This window comes from Anas acuta, chromosome 1 (assembly GCF_963932015.1).
Source record: "Anas acuta chromosome 1, bAnaAcu1.1, whole genome shotgun sequence".
NCBI lineage: Eukaryota > Metazoa > Chordata > Aves > Anseriformes > Anatidae > Anas > Anas acuta.
In genome coordinates this window covers 161,863,617-161,882,518 of record NC_088979.1, presented here as the reverse complement: position 1 = coordinate 161,882,518, position 18,902 = coordinate 161,863,617, and the positions used below count along the sequence as shown (strand labels likewise).

Genomic DNA, 18,902 nt, shown 5'->3' with positions numbered 1-18,902 from the left:
AGAAACAACTGCTATTGCTTCTGTAAAATGAAGAAGGGGATGGGATTCAGGGGAAGGGACTGCCCTGTTGCAGATCAGAAGAGGAGAGTCCAACATGCTGCTCAGAGCAAAACAAACCACCTTAAGAAGGCTTGAAGCTCCAGTGAAGGGAAAGAAAAGCATGACACTGGACTTCCAGACATGCATGAACAACCTTCACATTTATGTCAAAAACTGAAATAAGAGAATACGTTTTTCAGCTCCTACTATTAGACTTCAGAAGGCTTTTTGGTAGAAAGTGGTAACACAGAAATGTCTTGTCATTCTGGTCTACTGTGAGTTTTCAGCTTTCTCCAAACATAGGCAAGTCAGGAACACCTGAACCTGCTTCAGCTGATCTCAGCAGAAGAGCATGATGATGCAACCATGACACGTTTTCATCACACTAGTGAAACGGTAAAAAACATTTCATGAGAACCCAAAACATGTCTTGTGCCTTATTTCACATGCCCAGCAAGTCTGAATAGCAAGTCAGTGGCCTAGAGTATCAAATAAACAGTAACTGGAATAAAACAACCAAAGTAATATTAAGTGATTTGTATTTATTTCAGGAACATATTTATAAAACAAACTAAATTTTTGTAACAAGCAAACAAAACCACAACCAACAAAACTGTAACCTCCAAAGTCCCCTTTTCTCATTTTTCAGAAATGAAGCAGTCTCCAAACTGACCAGGAGTGGCACAAGAAAACCGTTTATAACAGCCACTGGGTAGTTTCTAATAATCAACATAAAACTTAATATTTTACATTGGGATTTAAAATAAATGTAAAGACTGCCTTCCATCCATTGTAACAGCTTACGTATGTTAATGTATATGCCCTCACATCCAAAATGCTGTCATGCACACTTAACGTTTTGCACCAGTTTACCCAGAGCTGACATCATAACTTTGTGCAACTAGGGAGTAACAATACAGGGACCTAAAGCATCCAGTCAACCACAACTGTCCCTGACTACCTCAGCTTGAATCTTTTTCTGCTTTCACGTGCCAGCCAGAAGTGCAACAATTTTACATAAAGCAACATGACAAATACAATCACATACACATCATGAAAATAAGAGTGCAAATTCTCTGTGCCTGCTGTCAGGATACCAAAGAGTGTGAGACCAATGCTGACCACATTCCCATCTGAGCTTCCAGTTATAAGAGAACAAGAACAAACATTTAACAAAATGTAGAAGAGTTGTTGATACAAATAAGCGGGTATACATGTATGCAGGCATCACGTAAACAAAACAAAACAAAACACAAAACAAAACTGAAAAAGCAAATAATCACAGAGATGTCTTGGGCCCCATCTGTCCCAGAGGCACAAACATGGTTTTCATACTTTTAAAATGAAAATAGAAATTAACTATTACTAGCATTTATGTCTATTTAAGAGCTGATTTTGTATGATCTGCACAAATCTATTGCACAGTTTCTTCTGCTTAGGTTTGAATTACTTCTTATATGTTTATTTCTGCAGTATTTTTTTTTTTTGCAGTGAGTAAAAGAAAGCACACATTATGAAAAACATTAACAAAAAATAAATATAATCTTTGTTTAAAACATATTCCTCTAAATTCTAAATTATTATTGGGGGGGGGATCGATTGAGAAAAACATTTCCTTTGGGAAATGTCACAATTTAAAGATAAATGTGACAAAAATTTCAGAAGATAGCAAGAGAAATACAAGACTTCATCTCTTCCCAACTTCCTAATTTTAATACAGTCACATCTTTATTCTTCACCTGGTCAGTGAACTTCCACTTTGCAATAAGATACTTTGCATAAAAACAACGTGTCCTGTAACCGAATGTTTCATGCTTCAGTCTAATGTATACGAGCCCAAGCAGATTCATGCAAATTGGAGCTGAAAAGCAAAACACACAGAAACATAGCATGTCCTGAGTTGAAAGGGACCCATGAGGATTGAATCCAACTCCTGGTTCTGCACAGGACCACCCAAAAATCAGACAACATGTCCAAGAGCATTGTACAAACACTTCTTGAACTCTATCAGGCTTGGTGCCATGACTAATGCCCTGGACAGCCTGTCCCAGTGCCTAATCACCTTCTCAGTGAATAACTTTTCTCTAACCCCCAGCCTGACCCTCCCCTGTCCCAGCTCCATGCCGTTCCCTCGGGTCCTGTCGCTGTCCCCAGAGAGCAGAGCTCAGCGCCTGCCCCTCCGCTCCCCTCGTGAGGGAGCTGCAGGCCGCCATGAGGCCTCCCCTCAGCCTGCTCTGCTCGGGGCTGAGCAAACCAAGGGGCCTCAGCCACTCCTCACACATCTTGCCCTCTACACCCTTCACCATCTTTGCTGCTCTCCTTTAGACACATTCTAATACTTTTATATCCTTATATTGTGGCACCCCAAACTGCACATGGTACTCAAGGTGAGGCCGCACCAGCGCAGAGCAGGACAATCCCTTCCCTTGACCAGATCGGCAGTGCCGTGCCTGATGCACCCCAGGATACAATTGGCCCTGTTGGCTGCCAAAGGACACTGCTGACTTGTATCCAACTTGTTATCCACCAGAACACCCCGATCTCTTTCTGTGGGACCACTCTTCAGCCTCTCCTGCCCCAGCAGTCTGTACATACAGCCACAGTTGCCCCATTCCAAGGGCAGCATCTAGCACTTGCTCTAGTTAAACTTCAAGTGGTTGGTGATTGTCCAGCTCTCTCATTTGTCAAGACCTCTCTGCAAGTCCTCTCTACCCTCAATGGAGTCAACAGCTCCTCCTGATTTAGCAATACGCAAACTTACTTAGTATACCTTCAAGTCCTGCATACAAGTCATTTATAAGAACATCAAAGTGAACCAGCCCTAAAACGGAGCCCTTAGGCCAACCTGATGCAACCCCATCTGCTATAACCCTTTGAGCCCAACCATTCACCCGCTGCATTATGCATCATTTATCTAACTGTATGCTGGACATTTCATCCAGAAGGATACTGTGAGAAACTGTTTAAAATGCTTTCCTGAAATCCAAAGAGATTACATCAACTGGCTTCCCTTGGTCAACTAGATGAGTAACCTTGTCATAAAGGGAAATTAAGCTCGCGTAAGGTGAAATGTGTGAAGAAGACTGTAAGGTATGATGAAAAGCAGAAACAAAGGTGAAAAAAAGAAGCAAAAGGAAGAAAAAATACAGGAAAAGATAATTACAAGCCAAGGAGCATCTGAGCATGCACTAGTCCAAGTCAGAAGGACTATGCGAGTGTTCTGTACTGTGACTTCACTCATTCAGTGTTGTGCACTTTTCCCTCAAAAAGCCAGCCAAGAAGAAGGAATCATACATTTACAATCTCAAGGTCTTTTGAAGTGTATTATTTAAAGAAAATCTTGTCAAAGTCAACATCCCTGCCCTAGCTTCTTTACTTCACAAGGTTGTTACCTCTACACCTGCAGCATTTAACAATACATACAACTACCTTGGGCTTTGATTGCATGGCAAATGCCCCAGGCAAGAATCTAATTTGGGAAGTGTGGAGGAAAAGTATTTTAGTACCAAGCCGCTCTTCCACATAACTTGTGAAAAGAGCAACTTAAAGACTTTTGGTTTTGCCCCTCTTCTCAAGAGTAAATTTTCATCCCTTTCAAATATGTGAGTGAAACCTCCTAGGTCCTGAACCAGAGGCTAAGTTGTAGGCTTCTCTCAATACTACTTAATCAGTTAGGCTTAAAACTGCTTTATGGTGCCTATGGAAGATAAGATAATGAAAAGCATGTATAAAATGAATACAATTTTCAGATTTGTACATTTTTCTTTCTTACGTTTACAATAGAAATAGGCATTTCTAAATGTTCTAGTAGCTACAAAACTTATGATGAAAAGTGATCTATTGCACTAATTTTTCAGAGCAAGACTTTGTCTTTTTAATATGAAAACAAACAGGAGACATTTTAATTTTTGCATAAAAATTATATACAGTACTTACACTACAATTTATAGTTATCTACAAAAAATTGGTAAAAGTGACTTATACTCAGAATTTCATGCATTTTCCACTGCATATACTATTGCAACAAATCATCTCGCTCCTTCCAAATTCCAACTACAAAAATCTTTTTAACAATTAAAGAAAGTACTGAGAAATAGATGTACTGACAGACAAATAACACACAATTATGGGAAGAAGTGCTAGAGAAAAAATGTAATACAACTTTCCTTGAGAAAGAAAATAACTATACATTCTAGACAGTGGCTTTCAAGAATCAATGCCGTGTGAATACTACACAAATTTAAACAGAGGTATACAAGAAAAGAGGTCTTAGAGGAAATCAAAACCATGGAACTTTCTGAAGACACAAAAAGAGAACAGGGTCACCTGAATTTGAAACTTTCACAAATTAGCCAATTTGTGAGTGGCTATGAAGTCACCATTTTTACTGTAAAACCAATGTAAATTCTATATAATCAAAACCTTTTTCTGTTTGTCTTGAAGACTTTCATTACACCCCGTATATCATTGACAGTAATATCAGGAAATACTTGAGTTTATAGAAAACAAATAAATGAAAATCAGAAAGGAATCAGTCTTGCAATGAAATGACGGTCTGTCTCTGGTGTTTAAGGGATTCTGAAGCATCTGCCTCTGAAAAACTAGGGACGTTGACTCAGGCATCTTATGTACTCTAAGGGACATAACTAATGACATTGACTTGTTACATCTTATGTACCATGCTCAGTTTTTCCACGTGCTGAGACCAATTTCTACTGTCGTAAAATATGTTATAGTGGGAGAAAGAATATCAATTTTTTCAGACAGCACTGCTGCAAATTAGGTTGATTAATTTGCAATTTTGAAAGGAAAAAAAAGAGGAAAAAAAAAGTTACTCCAATTCCATGAAGAAAACAAATACAAGGAAGGAGACTGAATTTAAAGACCAAAGTACATATGGTAGATGATGTTGAGAAAAGAACAGAGTATTTTTTCATCATAACTACAATTGTGAAATTTGACCCCCCCCAAAAAAAGTGGTTAGAACATTATAGCATATATGTCAATGACAAACTACTGAAGAAAACTGTGAAAGAAATCTCTAGAATATAAAGCAAACAGAAAATGTTATCTGTTACATCATTTCATATAACGACACTCATACACACACAAGCATGCACATATATTTTACCACATGAAATACCAAAAGGTAACCGTTAGTATTTTGAAGAAAGTTTTGAATACGCTCTTCTCTATTCAAGTATGATATTCGTGATTCAAAAAAACTAAATTTTGGTATTATATAACGCCACGGTTCAGTTCATCACATTGAAGTAACCACACTATTAACTGTAATGCCACCTGCTTTTCATAACAGAACATTTAAGTAAAAGTGGAAAAAATGGAGAAAAAATATCAAACCAAAACAACAACAACAAAAAAAAACAAACAAAAAACACACCAAAAAACAGTGAAAAATCAAAATTAATTCCAGGGTAGTAATGATCAAAACTCTGAAGATTATTTATGGCACACTGACACAGTGCAGACAATTTTATTATTAATAGCTTCTACATTATCAAAACAGAAAAAAAAAAAGAAAGGGTTTGTAAAGAGACATTCCATGAAGCATCACACCACCAGTCATACATGACGCACCAAGGCGTTATATAATAGCAAAATCAATCTGAAATTATGGGGAATGATGTTAAAAGTATGTTCTGGGATTGGCATGTGCGTGGGGGTGATCCTGTGTCCGCATGGGAAAGTACAAAGCCCGTATTTTGTTTTTTGTCATCCATATACAAAACTACAGATTTCAAGCACAAGCAAAAATATGCGAAAATCATTTTTTTAGTACATATTTAAGTATACTTCCATCAGACTGCTTCAAACTTATCACTCCCTAACAGTTATCAACTCCATTGCAGTTAACTCCCACACAATTGAAATAATTATTCCAGCCTTGCAAAGCTGTCATGAAAATTTATTTGATCAGGCACCAAATGCATTCATCATCTCTTACCACAATTAAAACATAAATTATAATGCAATAAAGCTAGTAGTTTACCTAGTTTGCATTTTGCACAAACAAAATTTCACAGGGCTGCAATATTGTTTTGATAGTGTGTAATACCTATTCTCAGCATTTTATGTATTCCATTTACCAGACCATTCCCCCTTACCCTTATTCAGTATTGTGCAACACTTTCTACAGAACAATGCAAGCATTCAAAAAATGAGTAGCCAGTCTTAGTAACCCTTATGTATTATATACCCTCTCACTTATTTGTTGCAAAGAATAGACATTAGCTCTGCTACTCACATCAGTAAGAAATATAAATCAAGAAACATATATGAAAAGTTGATTGCTAGAAAGGCTGTTTTTAGGCACTAGCAAATGTAATTCCAACTAAATCTATGAAGGAACACTTGACACAATGCTTAGAAGGATTTCTGTACTGCTATGATTTTGTTTTTCTTTAATCAAACAGTTAAAAGGGTATATAAACACATACATGCATACATGCACACACACACACACACACACACCTCTTTACTGGCTCTTACTCTAGTAAGGTGAAACATCTACCTTCTTTCTCCAAATCCCACTGAAATATACTACTAATCAGTAAAAGGATTAATGAAGCCATTAATTAAGCCATTATATAATAATAAAGCCATTAATTCAGATTAATGAAGCCTATTACTTGTGTCTGTTGTAATGAGTATTTATTAAAAAACCTCTAGATTTTTTTGGTCCAAACTGACGAATTGGAGCCTATAAAATACAAGCACATGTACTTATTAAAGCTGTTCTTAGTAGCTGGGGGCTGGTTTAAGTAACAGAGATAGTCTCAGGGAAAGACAACCCACGGTAAAAAAATGAGTTTAAAAATCATCCAAAGAATTCTCAACAGGACATCACATAGCTGAAATTGAGTAGCTGTTGTAAGGAAAAAAAATCAAGTGAACCCATTCTTGAATGACCTTTGCTAACACCTTTACAATGTAGAATTCAAATTAGTTTCAGGTAAAGGTTTCACCTTACAGATGAGAGCTAGGTGCATTTTTTAAACAGCACAAACATAACCCCAGGGTCAGAGACAAAAATCAAGTATCCCAGTTTACATATATAATTATGCACATTTATTTTCAGTGACAAAGCCATGAAATGCCAGGAAACATTTTCATCAATAACGCTTTAACAATATAGAATTAATAGCTGCATATATGTTTGAAGGTGATATGTCCACTTTGTTCACATTGTTTCCCCAACAGACACTCACAAAGTTCGTTACACATTGCAAATCAAGGGAAAAAAGTTATAAATGTACTTTATTAACATTTTACCAGGTAAACTTCCAATAGTCAGCAAAATGGCTTAAATTAAACGGTAGACAACCAAACAAATCAAGGCATGTCAGAAACAATGGGAAATGGATTGGACACTGGTGTTTTTTTTTAAAACCTAACATTAGCTGAAAAGGTGAAATGCACAGATGAAATTTAGACCGTTTTGCTCCGTAAGAGGATAAGGTGCACCCAGAGTGAGGAACAAGGAAGAAAAGACTATTTGCCTGACTTAGTGGTACAACAAATATAACATACTCATTCTTGAATAGGCTGATTTCATGTCAGCCAGTTTTAACATATCCAACCCCATTCAAGTTTGCTCACTGTTATTTTACGTCACAATGTAATAAATCACTTTCATAGATTCCCTCAGTATGCCATGTATATATTTATATATTATATTATATATATATATATATAATTCCTGTATCTGTAACTGGGATTCATAATAAAATACTTTAAAACCATTATAAAGACTTGTTATATAACTAAATTTCTGTAACAATAGTGTGTACTGTAATACATTAAAAGTGCTCATCATGTGTTTAGAAATGCAGTTCTGGGACCTGAGGCATTGGAATGGCCATCAGCAAAATGACTGTGACTGAATAGCATGCTTTAAATTTCTGTGCAAACAGGAAAAAATTGAAGTTCAGAGACTATGACAAACACAGCAGACGCCCCCTCCTACATCCCTGGGACCATCCCTTTTGGAGCAAGTAGCAGTGGAGGGCTGAAGAAGGAGAAGTAGAAGTAGAGCAAAACCTTACATCCAAGCTGCTTACTGATAACTTTGACTATACCAACCCAGACAGTGTTCAACTACTGAAAAGCTGCATGGTTCTGGAGGATAACCAGAGATGTACCAGACTAAAACCACAAAGCTAAGAAAGCTTTCTGCTTCAAAACCTTGTTCCAATGCCTTCAGATATTTGTCATTCTGCACAACTGAGTTCTTCCATGGGCACAGGAAAAGTGCGTACAGTGAAGAACATTTACCTTTTTCATCTCCCACACTGTAGATCACAGTATCTTACAGTGGGGATGAATTACTTACATAGCAATAAGAAAAAAAAACTTACACTGTCAGATACTACACTAACTTCATAAAAATAAAAATTAGGGTACTCCTTGAAGCAACCAACAGCAGAGATTTCCAAATTTACAACAAAAACAACACAGAAAACACAAGTTCACACACACACACTGAAGCTTCATTATGAAAATGAGATGATCCACTAATAACATTTATTATTAAAGGTCACTGTCATTTCCCTGTTTTCAGAATCAGCTCCAACATAGAAGATGGAATTTAATCACTGACATGGCAGGAAAACAAAACAAAACAAATTCAGTTTACTTGGTAAAGGCTAAATGCTTTTTTTTTTTTGCAACTGAAATGGAAAATGAATTTTACAAGACAATCTAATTAGAAAAATTCAAGAGTGACACATGATAAATTTATTTCAATGTGTTATTTGCTATATTAATTTTTTAAAGGGAATTTTAAATTATGACTAACAATTCTATACTAAGATTTGAACCAATGGTGCCTTAAAAATCACAACAAACTGTACTTAACCTGTTGGTTCACTAACATGTTCTACCATGTTATGGAAATATAATGGAAAGGGAAACAAAAAATAACGAAATTAGTTATCGTGCTGTTTGAGACTCTCTGCTGAGACTGCCACCGAGGAGTCCAGTTCATGGCAATTGTGATAGATTTCATGAACACAGCATGTAACCTGTACTGTAATAAATGGGACTGACTTAAAATTTTCTCAGAAAAGAATAACAGTGCAAAAGGAGAGGGGTGATGTGGGGGGAGACCACTTCCCCCATATTACTGCACACGTGGGCAAAGCTGACTTTACAGAAGCAGCCAAACACCTGCTCTGTTTGCCTACTTCAGCTTTTCTAGAAAGGAAATACATGTAGGGAAGATCCATTTAATACCTGAAGTGGGAGGAGGCGTAGGGAAGATTTTTCACTTGCAGAAGGCTAGAAATATATTCTACTAATTAAAATTCATTCTACTAAGCTTTCCACCAATATTTAACGACTCCAGCCCTTTCAAAGCAATCCTACTTCCAGCCCAAACCAGGAATGCTTTTTCTCAGTTTGAAAAATTTTACTCTCATATGAAAATAAAAACATAGTAGTACTGCAGTCAGTAGCTTTGAAGTATCAGGTTCAAGCTGAAGGTAGTAAGAAGACTCTGTATACAGTTGGTGTCAGTAAAATTACAATTTAACAAATGAGAAGCTAAAAATTCTTAATTATCATCCAATAGAATGGAAGTCAAATTATAAGCCAAATGGTATTTTACAAGAATCAGAGACATGCCCAGATTTGCCACAATAGTCCTTTTTTTTTTTTTTTTTTTTTTTTCCCTCCAGTTTGAATTACCCACTAGATTTGTGTTAAGGAATTAAACTATTAGCAATATGCTGTTACAGTTAATTACACAGATGCAATTAGGACCAGAGCAGGGCATGTGGTCAGTATGACCATAATAGTATGCAGCAAAAGGGAACAAAAACTAAATGATCTCCTGGCAACATACTTTTATTGTTTCTTCAGGATAAATGTTCAACTCTGTTATGCCAGAACAGGGAACTATCTCTAGACAACAGGAAATTTCTATGCCAGAGAAAATAATACGTTTCCATCTCGGTGAAAGTTTGGAGCAAATCTTTTCAAACAAAAAATGAAATTTTCCAGTCAAGTTGAATTATGAATTCTACGAAGCCTGAGAATTTGGAAACTTACGTTATGCTAGAAAATCTTAGAATAAGGTACTGCACAGTTCTCCTTTACTGTGAGCACAGTTTGCCCTTTGTTTTTGTCAATTTTTATTTCTAGTCACTAGAAAAGGATTGCTTTGCCATTTCTGTTTGATTTATTATATGCTTGATAAAATAATTCTGGATGTGTGATTACCTTCCTATAGTCAATGATGTCACAAACTGATGCTGCAACTAAGCAAGCGTAGGACTGTGTGGCAGAAGTAATTTTTGTATTAGAATTATACCTAATCAACTTGCTTGTTCATTTATAACAGCAGCAAATAAAACTGACTGTAAACATAAAATAAATACATAAGATGTATATAGAAATCTCAAAACCTCTTAATCTTTAATGAGATCACGCAGAAAGTTGAACACTCCACACTGCTCTTATGCTGCAGAAAACTGATCAACTAACTATAACTGATCTACCCGAGGCCACAAAGATAATCACCATCAGCCAAGATTAAGATTGCTAAGGCCAGGCATCGGCTTGATGTTTGTTCAGATTATGACAAAATGCTAAATCACATTCTGTATTTGAAAGTCTTTTTCAGCAAGGAAGTTCTGCAAAGAATTAAGAATTTTTCATGGCAAATTTATGATTTCAGCTGGAATATTTCTCTAGTTTGTTCTACTGCTGAGCAACATAAACACTTCCAGTTGAGTCCTTAATGTGATAAACTATGTTCGCACACATACACAAAAGTATGTATGCCTGCATTTCAAAAGGATGAAGCCATTCTTATTTTCTTCAGCTAATATACTGGAAAGCAGTTTTAAATGCTATGCTGTTTCTTCTTCCAACCTAGACCATGATTTGATGGCCGAATTTTCATTTTTATAGTAATATTTCTCTATTTGTCAGAATCTGTAATGAAAAATTATGGCATAGAAAAGGAAAGACAAACCATGAGTCAAGTCAGGTTCTCTACTACGGCTCATTAAAAACGAACTATGACTAGCCTTCCTGGTTTGTAATTTTTTTCGCTAAAGAACCTTTTTAAAATACAATTTCATTTCTCAGACGTAATTCATATCCACTTTCTGTGAGGATTTCTGACCTGTCAAAACCCTCCTATGCAAAATGTAATGATAGGATCAGTTTATTAGAGTGACTAATGAACTAATCTAAAGTTAAAACTAAATGGAGTGTTTTGATAGCGTTTGGTGGGGAAAACCAGGACGTGCTTCTTGAGAGAGAGTTCTGATGGACTGTCATATTATACTCACAAAGACTATACCGCAAAGGCAGTGTGAAAGGTAATGGAAGAAAGTGGAAGGTGAGAGGGAAATACAAAATACACCTCTCATAAGATAAGCACACACAGAGACAACAATTCTAATTACTGGCCATTTAAGCAATAAACTTGTTCTCAACTCTTTTGAGAACATTTTCCTCATTTCATGCACAACTGAAGAGATATCAATTTTAGCATAATTTGTATCAAATAGTGCTTTTGGAGATCAGAACGACTGAAATCTTAGCCAGAAATCTGAAAGAGGAAAACAAAGGCCCTGCAACAGAAATCTGTAGCTCACAGGTGAAATACATTTTAAATGTTTAAAACAACAACAAAAACAGCACAATCCTCTGGCAACAACTTGAACAAAGAGAGTGACAGTGGTCAAGCAATTCCAGGTGTTTTCATGCACATGTATCTATTTGTAGTGTATCTCTGTCTGTTTCATTCAGCTTGTACATTTCTCTTTGATTTCCAGTAATCAAGTATTTGATTTGTAAGATGCTACAGTAGTGCCAGCAGGCACAGACTGGTGTAATAAATACACTCTTCACAAAATATAAAAGCCACGCACTTTAGTGTAGAAAGCATAGCTCTTCAGCTCAGTGGAAATCAATATCCCCTTCTTTTTTTTTTTTTTTTTTTAATATCTCCGCTCAGCCACTTAAATGTCCCAGCTGCCACAGAATGTCATACAAACTCCAAGCCCTGCTCTGTTTTAAGTTTCTGTTGCATAGCTCCCTTCAGGAGTGTGAACAGGATACTTCTTGCTAAACTAGACCACAAGAAATTTCCTTAGTAGACCAAGTGAAAAAACAAATTTGATAATTTTTTCATTTTAGTAACTCATTCAAAATCAGTTCCATTACAGAAGCATCAAGTCATTGGTTCTTGTTTTATCACACGCTTTATGAAGACAGGATCATTACAACAGCCTTGAAGGGGACTGTCAGTTAGGTTCACACTGTCTATGTTCGTTGGGAGAAACACCTTGGAAGAACTGTGGTTCAACAGGATGGGGCTTTTAGATTTGTGAGTTGTATGTCCCTTAGGGACTAAAGTCACAGAACTATTGCCAGGTATCACCCCAGATTTCTTAGGAAATAAAATTTTGCCTCGTTCTACAACAACATGCTTTATAGAAGAGGTGGAGGCACCAGACAGTGATTCTTTTATGACTTCATTTGGGATCTTGCTATATAGGTAACTGGGGGCGTTATTCTCCATTATATCTGACCAAGCCCTGTAGCGAACTTCTGCAGCTCCCCAGTAGTGTCTAATAGCAGACTCCGAGCGATGGCCCGTCACTGCCATTATTTCTCTAGGCCCCAGTCCTGCTTCACACAGTAGCTGGATGGTGGTAGTTCGGAGCGAATGATTGGTATATCGCTGGGAGAGCCTGGCTGCCACACTTATCCTGGGCATCATCGTACCTAAGTAGTTCACACCCATTGGTTCTCTTTTGTACCATACTGGCTGTTCTTGCATTTGCTCTGATGTTAGCTTTAAAGGATGCAGGTAAAAGGCAGGGGGCTCCGGAGGCAACTTAGACAAATAAAGCTCCAAGGATAAAACAGGACAGTTTGGGTCCCCTGGCATATCATACATTTTACCCATTTTATGAGGATCTTCTCCATTTTTTCCTTTGCCAGGATACCTAAACATGGCATATCGACGCCCATTCTTGTCTTTCTCAACAACAAAAGCATCTGGAGCCAGATCTCTTAAAATTTCCCTCCCTCGTTTGGCAAAATGCAACTGCAAATCAAACCACACCTTGTTGACGAGTGCCAGGGGACTGTGCAATCCCAGCACACCAGACTGTTTAATTTTACGCAAGTCCTCAGCAGCTATAGGAGGATGGTGGTGAGTCTCATCCTTTCCCTGCATGCGCAGCATCTTCAGCACGCTCACAAATACCATGTTTGCACTAGCAAACTCTTTGTCCTTCATTAAGCAAATCTGACGATTATACGGTGGCATTTTGAGATGCCGGTTTAAGCCAGCACGCATTGACTTGTAGCTTGCCACACTGTAGGTATTTCCATCATGATTCCTTATCGTGTAATAGAACTCTCTTAGAATATCATTGAGTTCACTTACTGGGACCAATTCAAAGCTAGGATCCTTGCCATTTTTGGCCAGCCACTGTTTTAATAGGTTAGCTGCCCAGCCAGTCTGCTTGTGGGTGTTTTTGATGCTCTTAGCATCTTCTTCCTCTTCCTCCAAGCCAAAGAGGACATCCTCGGGGAAGTTAAAATTCCTCTGTGCTGCTTCTATCGCTTCTTTATTTTCTGATGAGGTCTCTTCATGTTTCAACTGCTTTTCGAAACAATTGATCAAAGTTGTACCATCAAATATGCCACAGGTATACGGCACACAGCGAACTACTTTTTGTTCTGAGAGCTGTGAAGTGCGGAGTAATACATAACATTTTGGATCTTACATAACAAAAAGCAGGTGGCATTAACTGGATTTTTCAAATGACATGGCACGTCAGTTTCATACCTCACTAGCCAATTAAAATGCATCTGGTCCTTCTTTATTAACCATGGCATTACACATGCTTTAACTGGTTTGATTGAAAGCAAACCTACAAACATACACTATAACAAAAGGCTGAAAACCAGAAAGCATCCTGTGTCTATCAGTTCCCTCCTCCTTGCTCACCTTCCATTGCTAAATACCACTATCACACACAATCTTTTTTTCCAAAATCTTTTCCAGGTTTCAGGCTCTACCAAAGAAGAAAAATTTCAAAATATGCATCTTATACTGAAAATTAGATCTTAAAGCCATGAATCTGTCAACCATTCTGATACTTAATTTCCTACATACCAAACACTGACAATTTTTTATAGCTATAATCCACAGGTATCTTTTAAAAATGACAACCATTCTTTATTAAACAATTTAATTAAAAGGTTCAGTAAGGCATGACTTATGATCTATAATACTGGTCATCTCTGTCAGACTATTTCTGCAACAAGTGAAAAACAGAATATTTTCTTCTTGCTTTGAAATACAATTCAGATTTATCTGCACCTTGAAACACCATTAAATGTGGAAATTTTGGCTAGAAGTAATTCATTTTATTCCCCACAGTAAAATGTATTCCAATTAACAACAACGTTAAGTATGAGGTGCTTTGTGAAATATCTGTATGCAAAAAAAACCCACTTAATTACAAGTTAAAAGTAGCTTAAATTCAATCTTAAAATTTCAAAGCAAGGTCAACAAATTTTAGATGAAGAATCCAGAAGTTCCCCTTTATCATGAAGTAGTTATTCCTGAAGAATTTTTTTTCTTTTATTTTCTCTCTTTTTTTTAATGTCATGGAAATGAAATATAACTCCATTTCTTAATAACTTCTGGATTAGTGTGAAAATGAAAGAGCTGCAATAATTTACAAAATACTTGTATCTTTAAGTTCAAGGCCTTTAGACAAAAACTAAGCAGGGTTTTCTTTCGTGTTAGCTCTGTGGTATCAGACACGGTTTTACTGTTCTCTGGAATTACTGAAGTCATCTACTTACACAAACACATTGGAAAACTTCTGAAAGGATTACCAGAAGCTCATGCTCCCAGTAATACTCTGGATCAGAAGAAGAAGAAAAATACAAATGGACAGAAACTAGAAAGGATGGCACAAAAAGAAAACTAAAATAGTTTCATTATGAGCAGTAAAGGTAAAGAGCTTATCTCCTGTGGATTGTAACTTTAGAAATTTATATAGAAACATAATCGACAACCTACCTGGGTTGTTCCCTCAGCAGTTCGCTTGTTTGCCGAAGTATCTGTTGGTGGCCTGCTTGTCTGGTTTTCTGAGGGGTCAAGAAATTGTTCATTTGCAGTATCTAATCAGTACTGAATACTGCTATCCACTATACAAATTGGGAGGCAACATTTGAAGTTGTTTGATACTAAACATTCACTACATGGTACATTTAATATTTTTCAGTCCTGAGTGTCAACTGCAAGTATTCAAGCTTAATTACTACTATTATTTTCAGAGGGAACAGAAGTTACAAAAAAGCAAAATGGCACTTTTCAGCATAGAAGTAATATTCATTCCCTTCCTTGAAAGTCTGACAGCGTATTCCAAATATTTAGTGAACAATTCCCTTGGTTATCTGAGGACAAAACATAGTTCCAGCCTCTCTTGCCTCTGTATGTAAACAGACAAGATATTAAACTGAGAAAAAAAAAAAGTTACTCAACATTTTTATGTGAAAACTGACTAAACAATGGATGGTTAGATTGCAAAATATGTAACTGAGGTACGCTGTGCAGCGAGAGAGCATTCTTCCTAGCTCAACCAAACACACATCTATACGAGCAACTTAAGCAGAAATTGCTTGAATATTTGAAGTAACCATTTAAATCCAAATTCTCCCTTCTCGCTCCCTTTCATTTTAACCAGAGCTTAGCAATAACAGTGTTGGCCCAAAGCAGTGTTTCAGTTCTGGTGCGAAAACCACTGGGGGATCCACCAAGGCTCTGCAAACTGCAGAAAACAAGACAAATTTCTGGGCACATAGAGCCTTCTGTTGGTCACTGTCCCTGATCTGTGCCATGCAACCCTTTTTAGGTTGTATTATATATTGTTATACTAGTTTTACAGATAAAAACTAAATACAAAGTGTATAGCTGTCATGTTGATGGAAGACAGATTTTGACACAGGTATTTTAGAGATGGAAAAAATAAATTATTTCTGATGTCAAGCTCTGCTTGAGTTAATCCTAACATCATACTGTGCCAATTAGAAACTCTTGGCTATGATTCCAACTCACTCAGGACCACTTAGAAAATCTTGAGGACCACTTAGAAAAAGATGTCAAGGTATGTAAAATCAGAAGTACAGAGAATCACGATGGCATGGCAAAAGATGGAAGGGAAAGCATTTAAAATAGCTCATCTAAATACCATCTTTGGACTTTCATTGTGCTCGGAGACTTTGTTTTAAAGACAATAAATGTACTTCTTTGGAACTAGATTAATATTCAGTTGTGTCTTTTCCCCACTGTGTTTACTTTTAAGTGTTGTAAAAATTAAGTCAATTAATATACTTTCTTTTCTGTATGTCTTTGCTTAGGAAAGGCAAACAGATTATTTTGTGAGACTGTATTAAAAAACATGAATATCAAGCTGTTAATAATAGAATGGGAATTTCTGATTTCATGCTAGAAATAATGTAAAACAAGTTTTAAATAAAACAAAGTTTACAGAGCCACACTGTTTACTCCTAACAAGAGATGATTTTCAACAATGGCTGCAACATTTGTGACAGATGATTTTGATCTTGACAATTTCAACAGAAAGACCACTCAGAAGACACATCTCAGTGAAATACACTAACAAAATTTCCAAAGGACTAGATGTTTTTGTTTCCCTTTGACAACCATTTTCCTTTCCCAGTGCCAATAGTCAAGCATAACTTACCAGCTCTGGGCGCTGTAATGGTGGGAGGTTCAATAGGAGCTGTACTACTAAATGCAGAGAGGGGAATCTTCATCTGTAAGGGAGTTCGACTGCTGGTAGAATTATGAAGTCCTGAAGTACCCACTGTGGGCAAAGAAGTTCTTGTGGTCTGTGCACCAGGATGTGCAGTTGGAACAGCCTGTACTGCCAAAGTTGTCCCTATAGATCCAGCACTGGCTGGAGAGGTCCTCTGAACACTGGGACTGGGCACAGATGGGCTGTTATTTGGTTTAGTTGTGTTAGTTGATGCCAAAGACACTGTCGTTTTGGTAAGGCCACCTACTGTAGATGCGCTTTGTACAGATATAAATTCAACGCTGCCTGACTGCTGGTTATTGACCAAAGTTCCTGTGTGGCCTTGAAGAAGCTGAGGCTGGGATGACACTGCAACAGGTACATGCAAGATTACGGGCAAAGACTGCAATGAAACAGACATTTGCTGAGTGCTGCCACTGGGCACTTGGCTTGTGCCCACAACTGCAGCTGTGTTAGCTGTGGAAAGAACTGTTGTTGTCAAAGGGCTGGAGGTCACTGGAGTCTGAGGCTTAGGATGTCCACTGCCAGGTATTTGAGGAGCAACGAAAGTGGAAGCTGGTACTACACATACACACGCACCAAAAAAAAAAAGAGAAAAAAAGAAAAAAAAATAAGTATTTGAACCAAGTGGGAAGTTTCACTCCAACACAACAGATGCAAAAGTTTGGAATATGACTGACTTTTTGCAAAGAAAGGCTATATATACACTCCTTTTCTGTTGTACTGTTGAATTGTGATATTAAATGGCCTAGTTAGTCAATACTGTATTTCAGTTTGAAAAACTATATACAAATGACAAAAAATACAAACAACTATGACATAAAGGCTGAGAAAAGCTCTGAGATTTAAATGACAAACACATATGAACCATGGCACTTCAAACACGTGTTACAGAAATGGTAGAACAACTGGTCCTTCAGAAAACATGAGAAAAGAAAAAGCTAAATCAGTTGACTAACTTGCTTTGTACAGATAGGACATGATAACCAAAATGTTCTACTGAAATCACGGATTAATGTGCCAAAAAGGATGTTTGCTTTTATGCAACAGAATCTCAGGATTAAATCTGAAGATTGGGAGCATTACACACTACATATAGTTGGAAAAAAAAATCAATATTCGATATTAAGTAGTTTTCAAAACTGAAGATAGAGTGTCTACATGATGGTAATTAATGGTGCTTTTGATCCTACGTTCCCTACAAAATTCTAATACAGGAATTCCATTTGTCAAGATGATTCCCTTAAGAACTCGGGCTTGTGACTTCCCTTAGTTCCCCACTCAACTTTTGTAACCAATAGTCAGAGGGGATGATAATCAGCGAGTAAAAAAATGGCCTAGGAGCCATGTATATTACTTCTCAGCAGTGGAGAGGCTGCCAGTCTTCCTGTCTTAGCCAGGTATGCATTCTGTTGAAGCATCTCATTTACTCATACATTCTGGTTGGCCAAGTAAATGCATTTTTGCCTTGCCCAGTAATCGCACTATACAGATGTAAGCACTAAATAAATGCCCTCCAAGGGAGGGCAACAAAGATGTTAGAAGGACTGAAAGGCATGCCTTATGAGGCATGAAGACACCTGGGTGGTCTCGTCTGGAGATGAGAAAGCTAAGAGGTGACCTCATTGTTCTCTGCAACTTCCTGAGGAGAAGTGGAGAGGGAGGTGTTGGTCTCTTCTCCCTGGTAATAGATGACAGGATGCACAGGAATGCCGTAAGTGTGCACCAGGAGAGGTTTAGACTAGATAGATGGAAAAGTTTCTTTACTGTGAGGGTGGTCAAATGCTACAACAGGCTTCCTAGAAAGGTGATTGATGCTCCATGCCAGTCAGTGTTCAAGAGCCACTTGGAAAATGCCCTCAATAACGGGGAAGACCTAGTCCCTTCAAACTGAACCATTCTATTCTATTCTATTCTAAAATTGGGAATGTGTTATGGAACTTGGAGTAGTGCTTTTAGATGCCAGGGAAAAAAAAAGTCATAGGAAACAGTTTTACCCTGTTCAGTTAATTA

At 37.3% G+C, this 18,902-nt stretch overlaps 1 protein-coding gene across 9 annotated transcripts in view; it reads right to left on the bottom strand.

Moving 5' to 3' along the window:
* Positions 1-18,902, bottom strand: part of ATF7IP (activating transcription factor 7 interacting protein) — a 104,632-nt gene that overhangs the window by 13,989 nt on the left and 71,741 nt on the right. For 5 of the 9 annotated variants that reach the window (XM_068668988.1, XM_068668990.1, XM_068668989.1 and 2 more), the window contains 3 exons: positions 16,815-17,450; positions 15,128-15,195; positions 4,782-13,777 (listed from right to left, as the gene is read on the bottom strand). In XM_068668988.1, the coding sequence (XP_068525089.1) occupies positions 12,248-13,777; positions 15,128-15,195; positions 16,815-17,450 (2,234 nt within the window). In that variant the 3' untranslated portion in view covers positions 4,782-12,247. Of the gene's footprint in view, positions 1-4,781; positions 13,778-15,127; positions 15,196-16,814; positions 17,451-18,902 lie in introns of those variants that run through there. The other 4 variants (XM_068668991.1, XM_068668992.1, XM_068668985.1 and 1 more) reach the window with 3 other exon arrangements.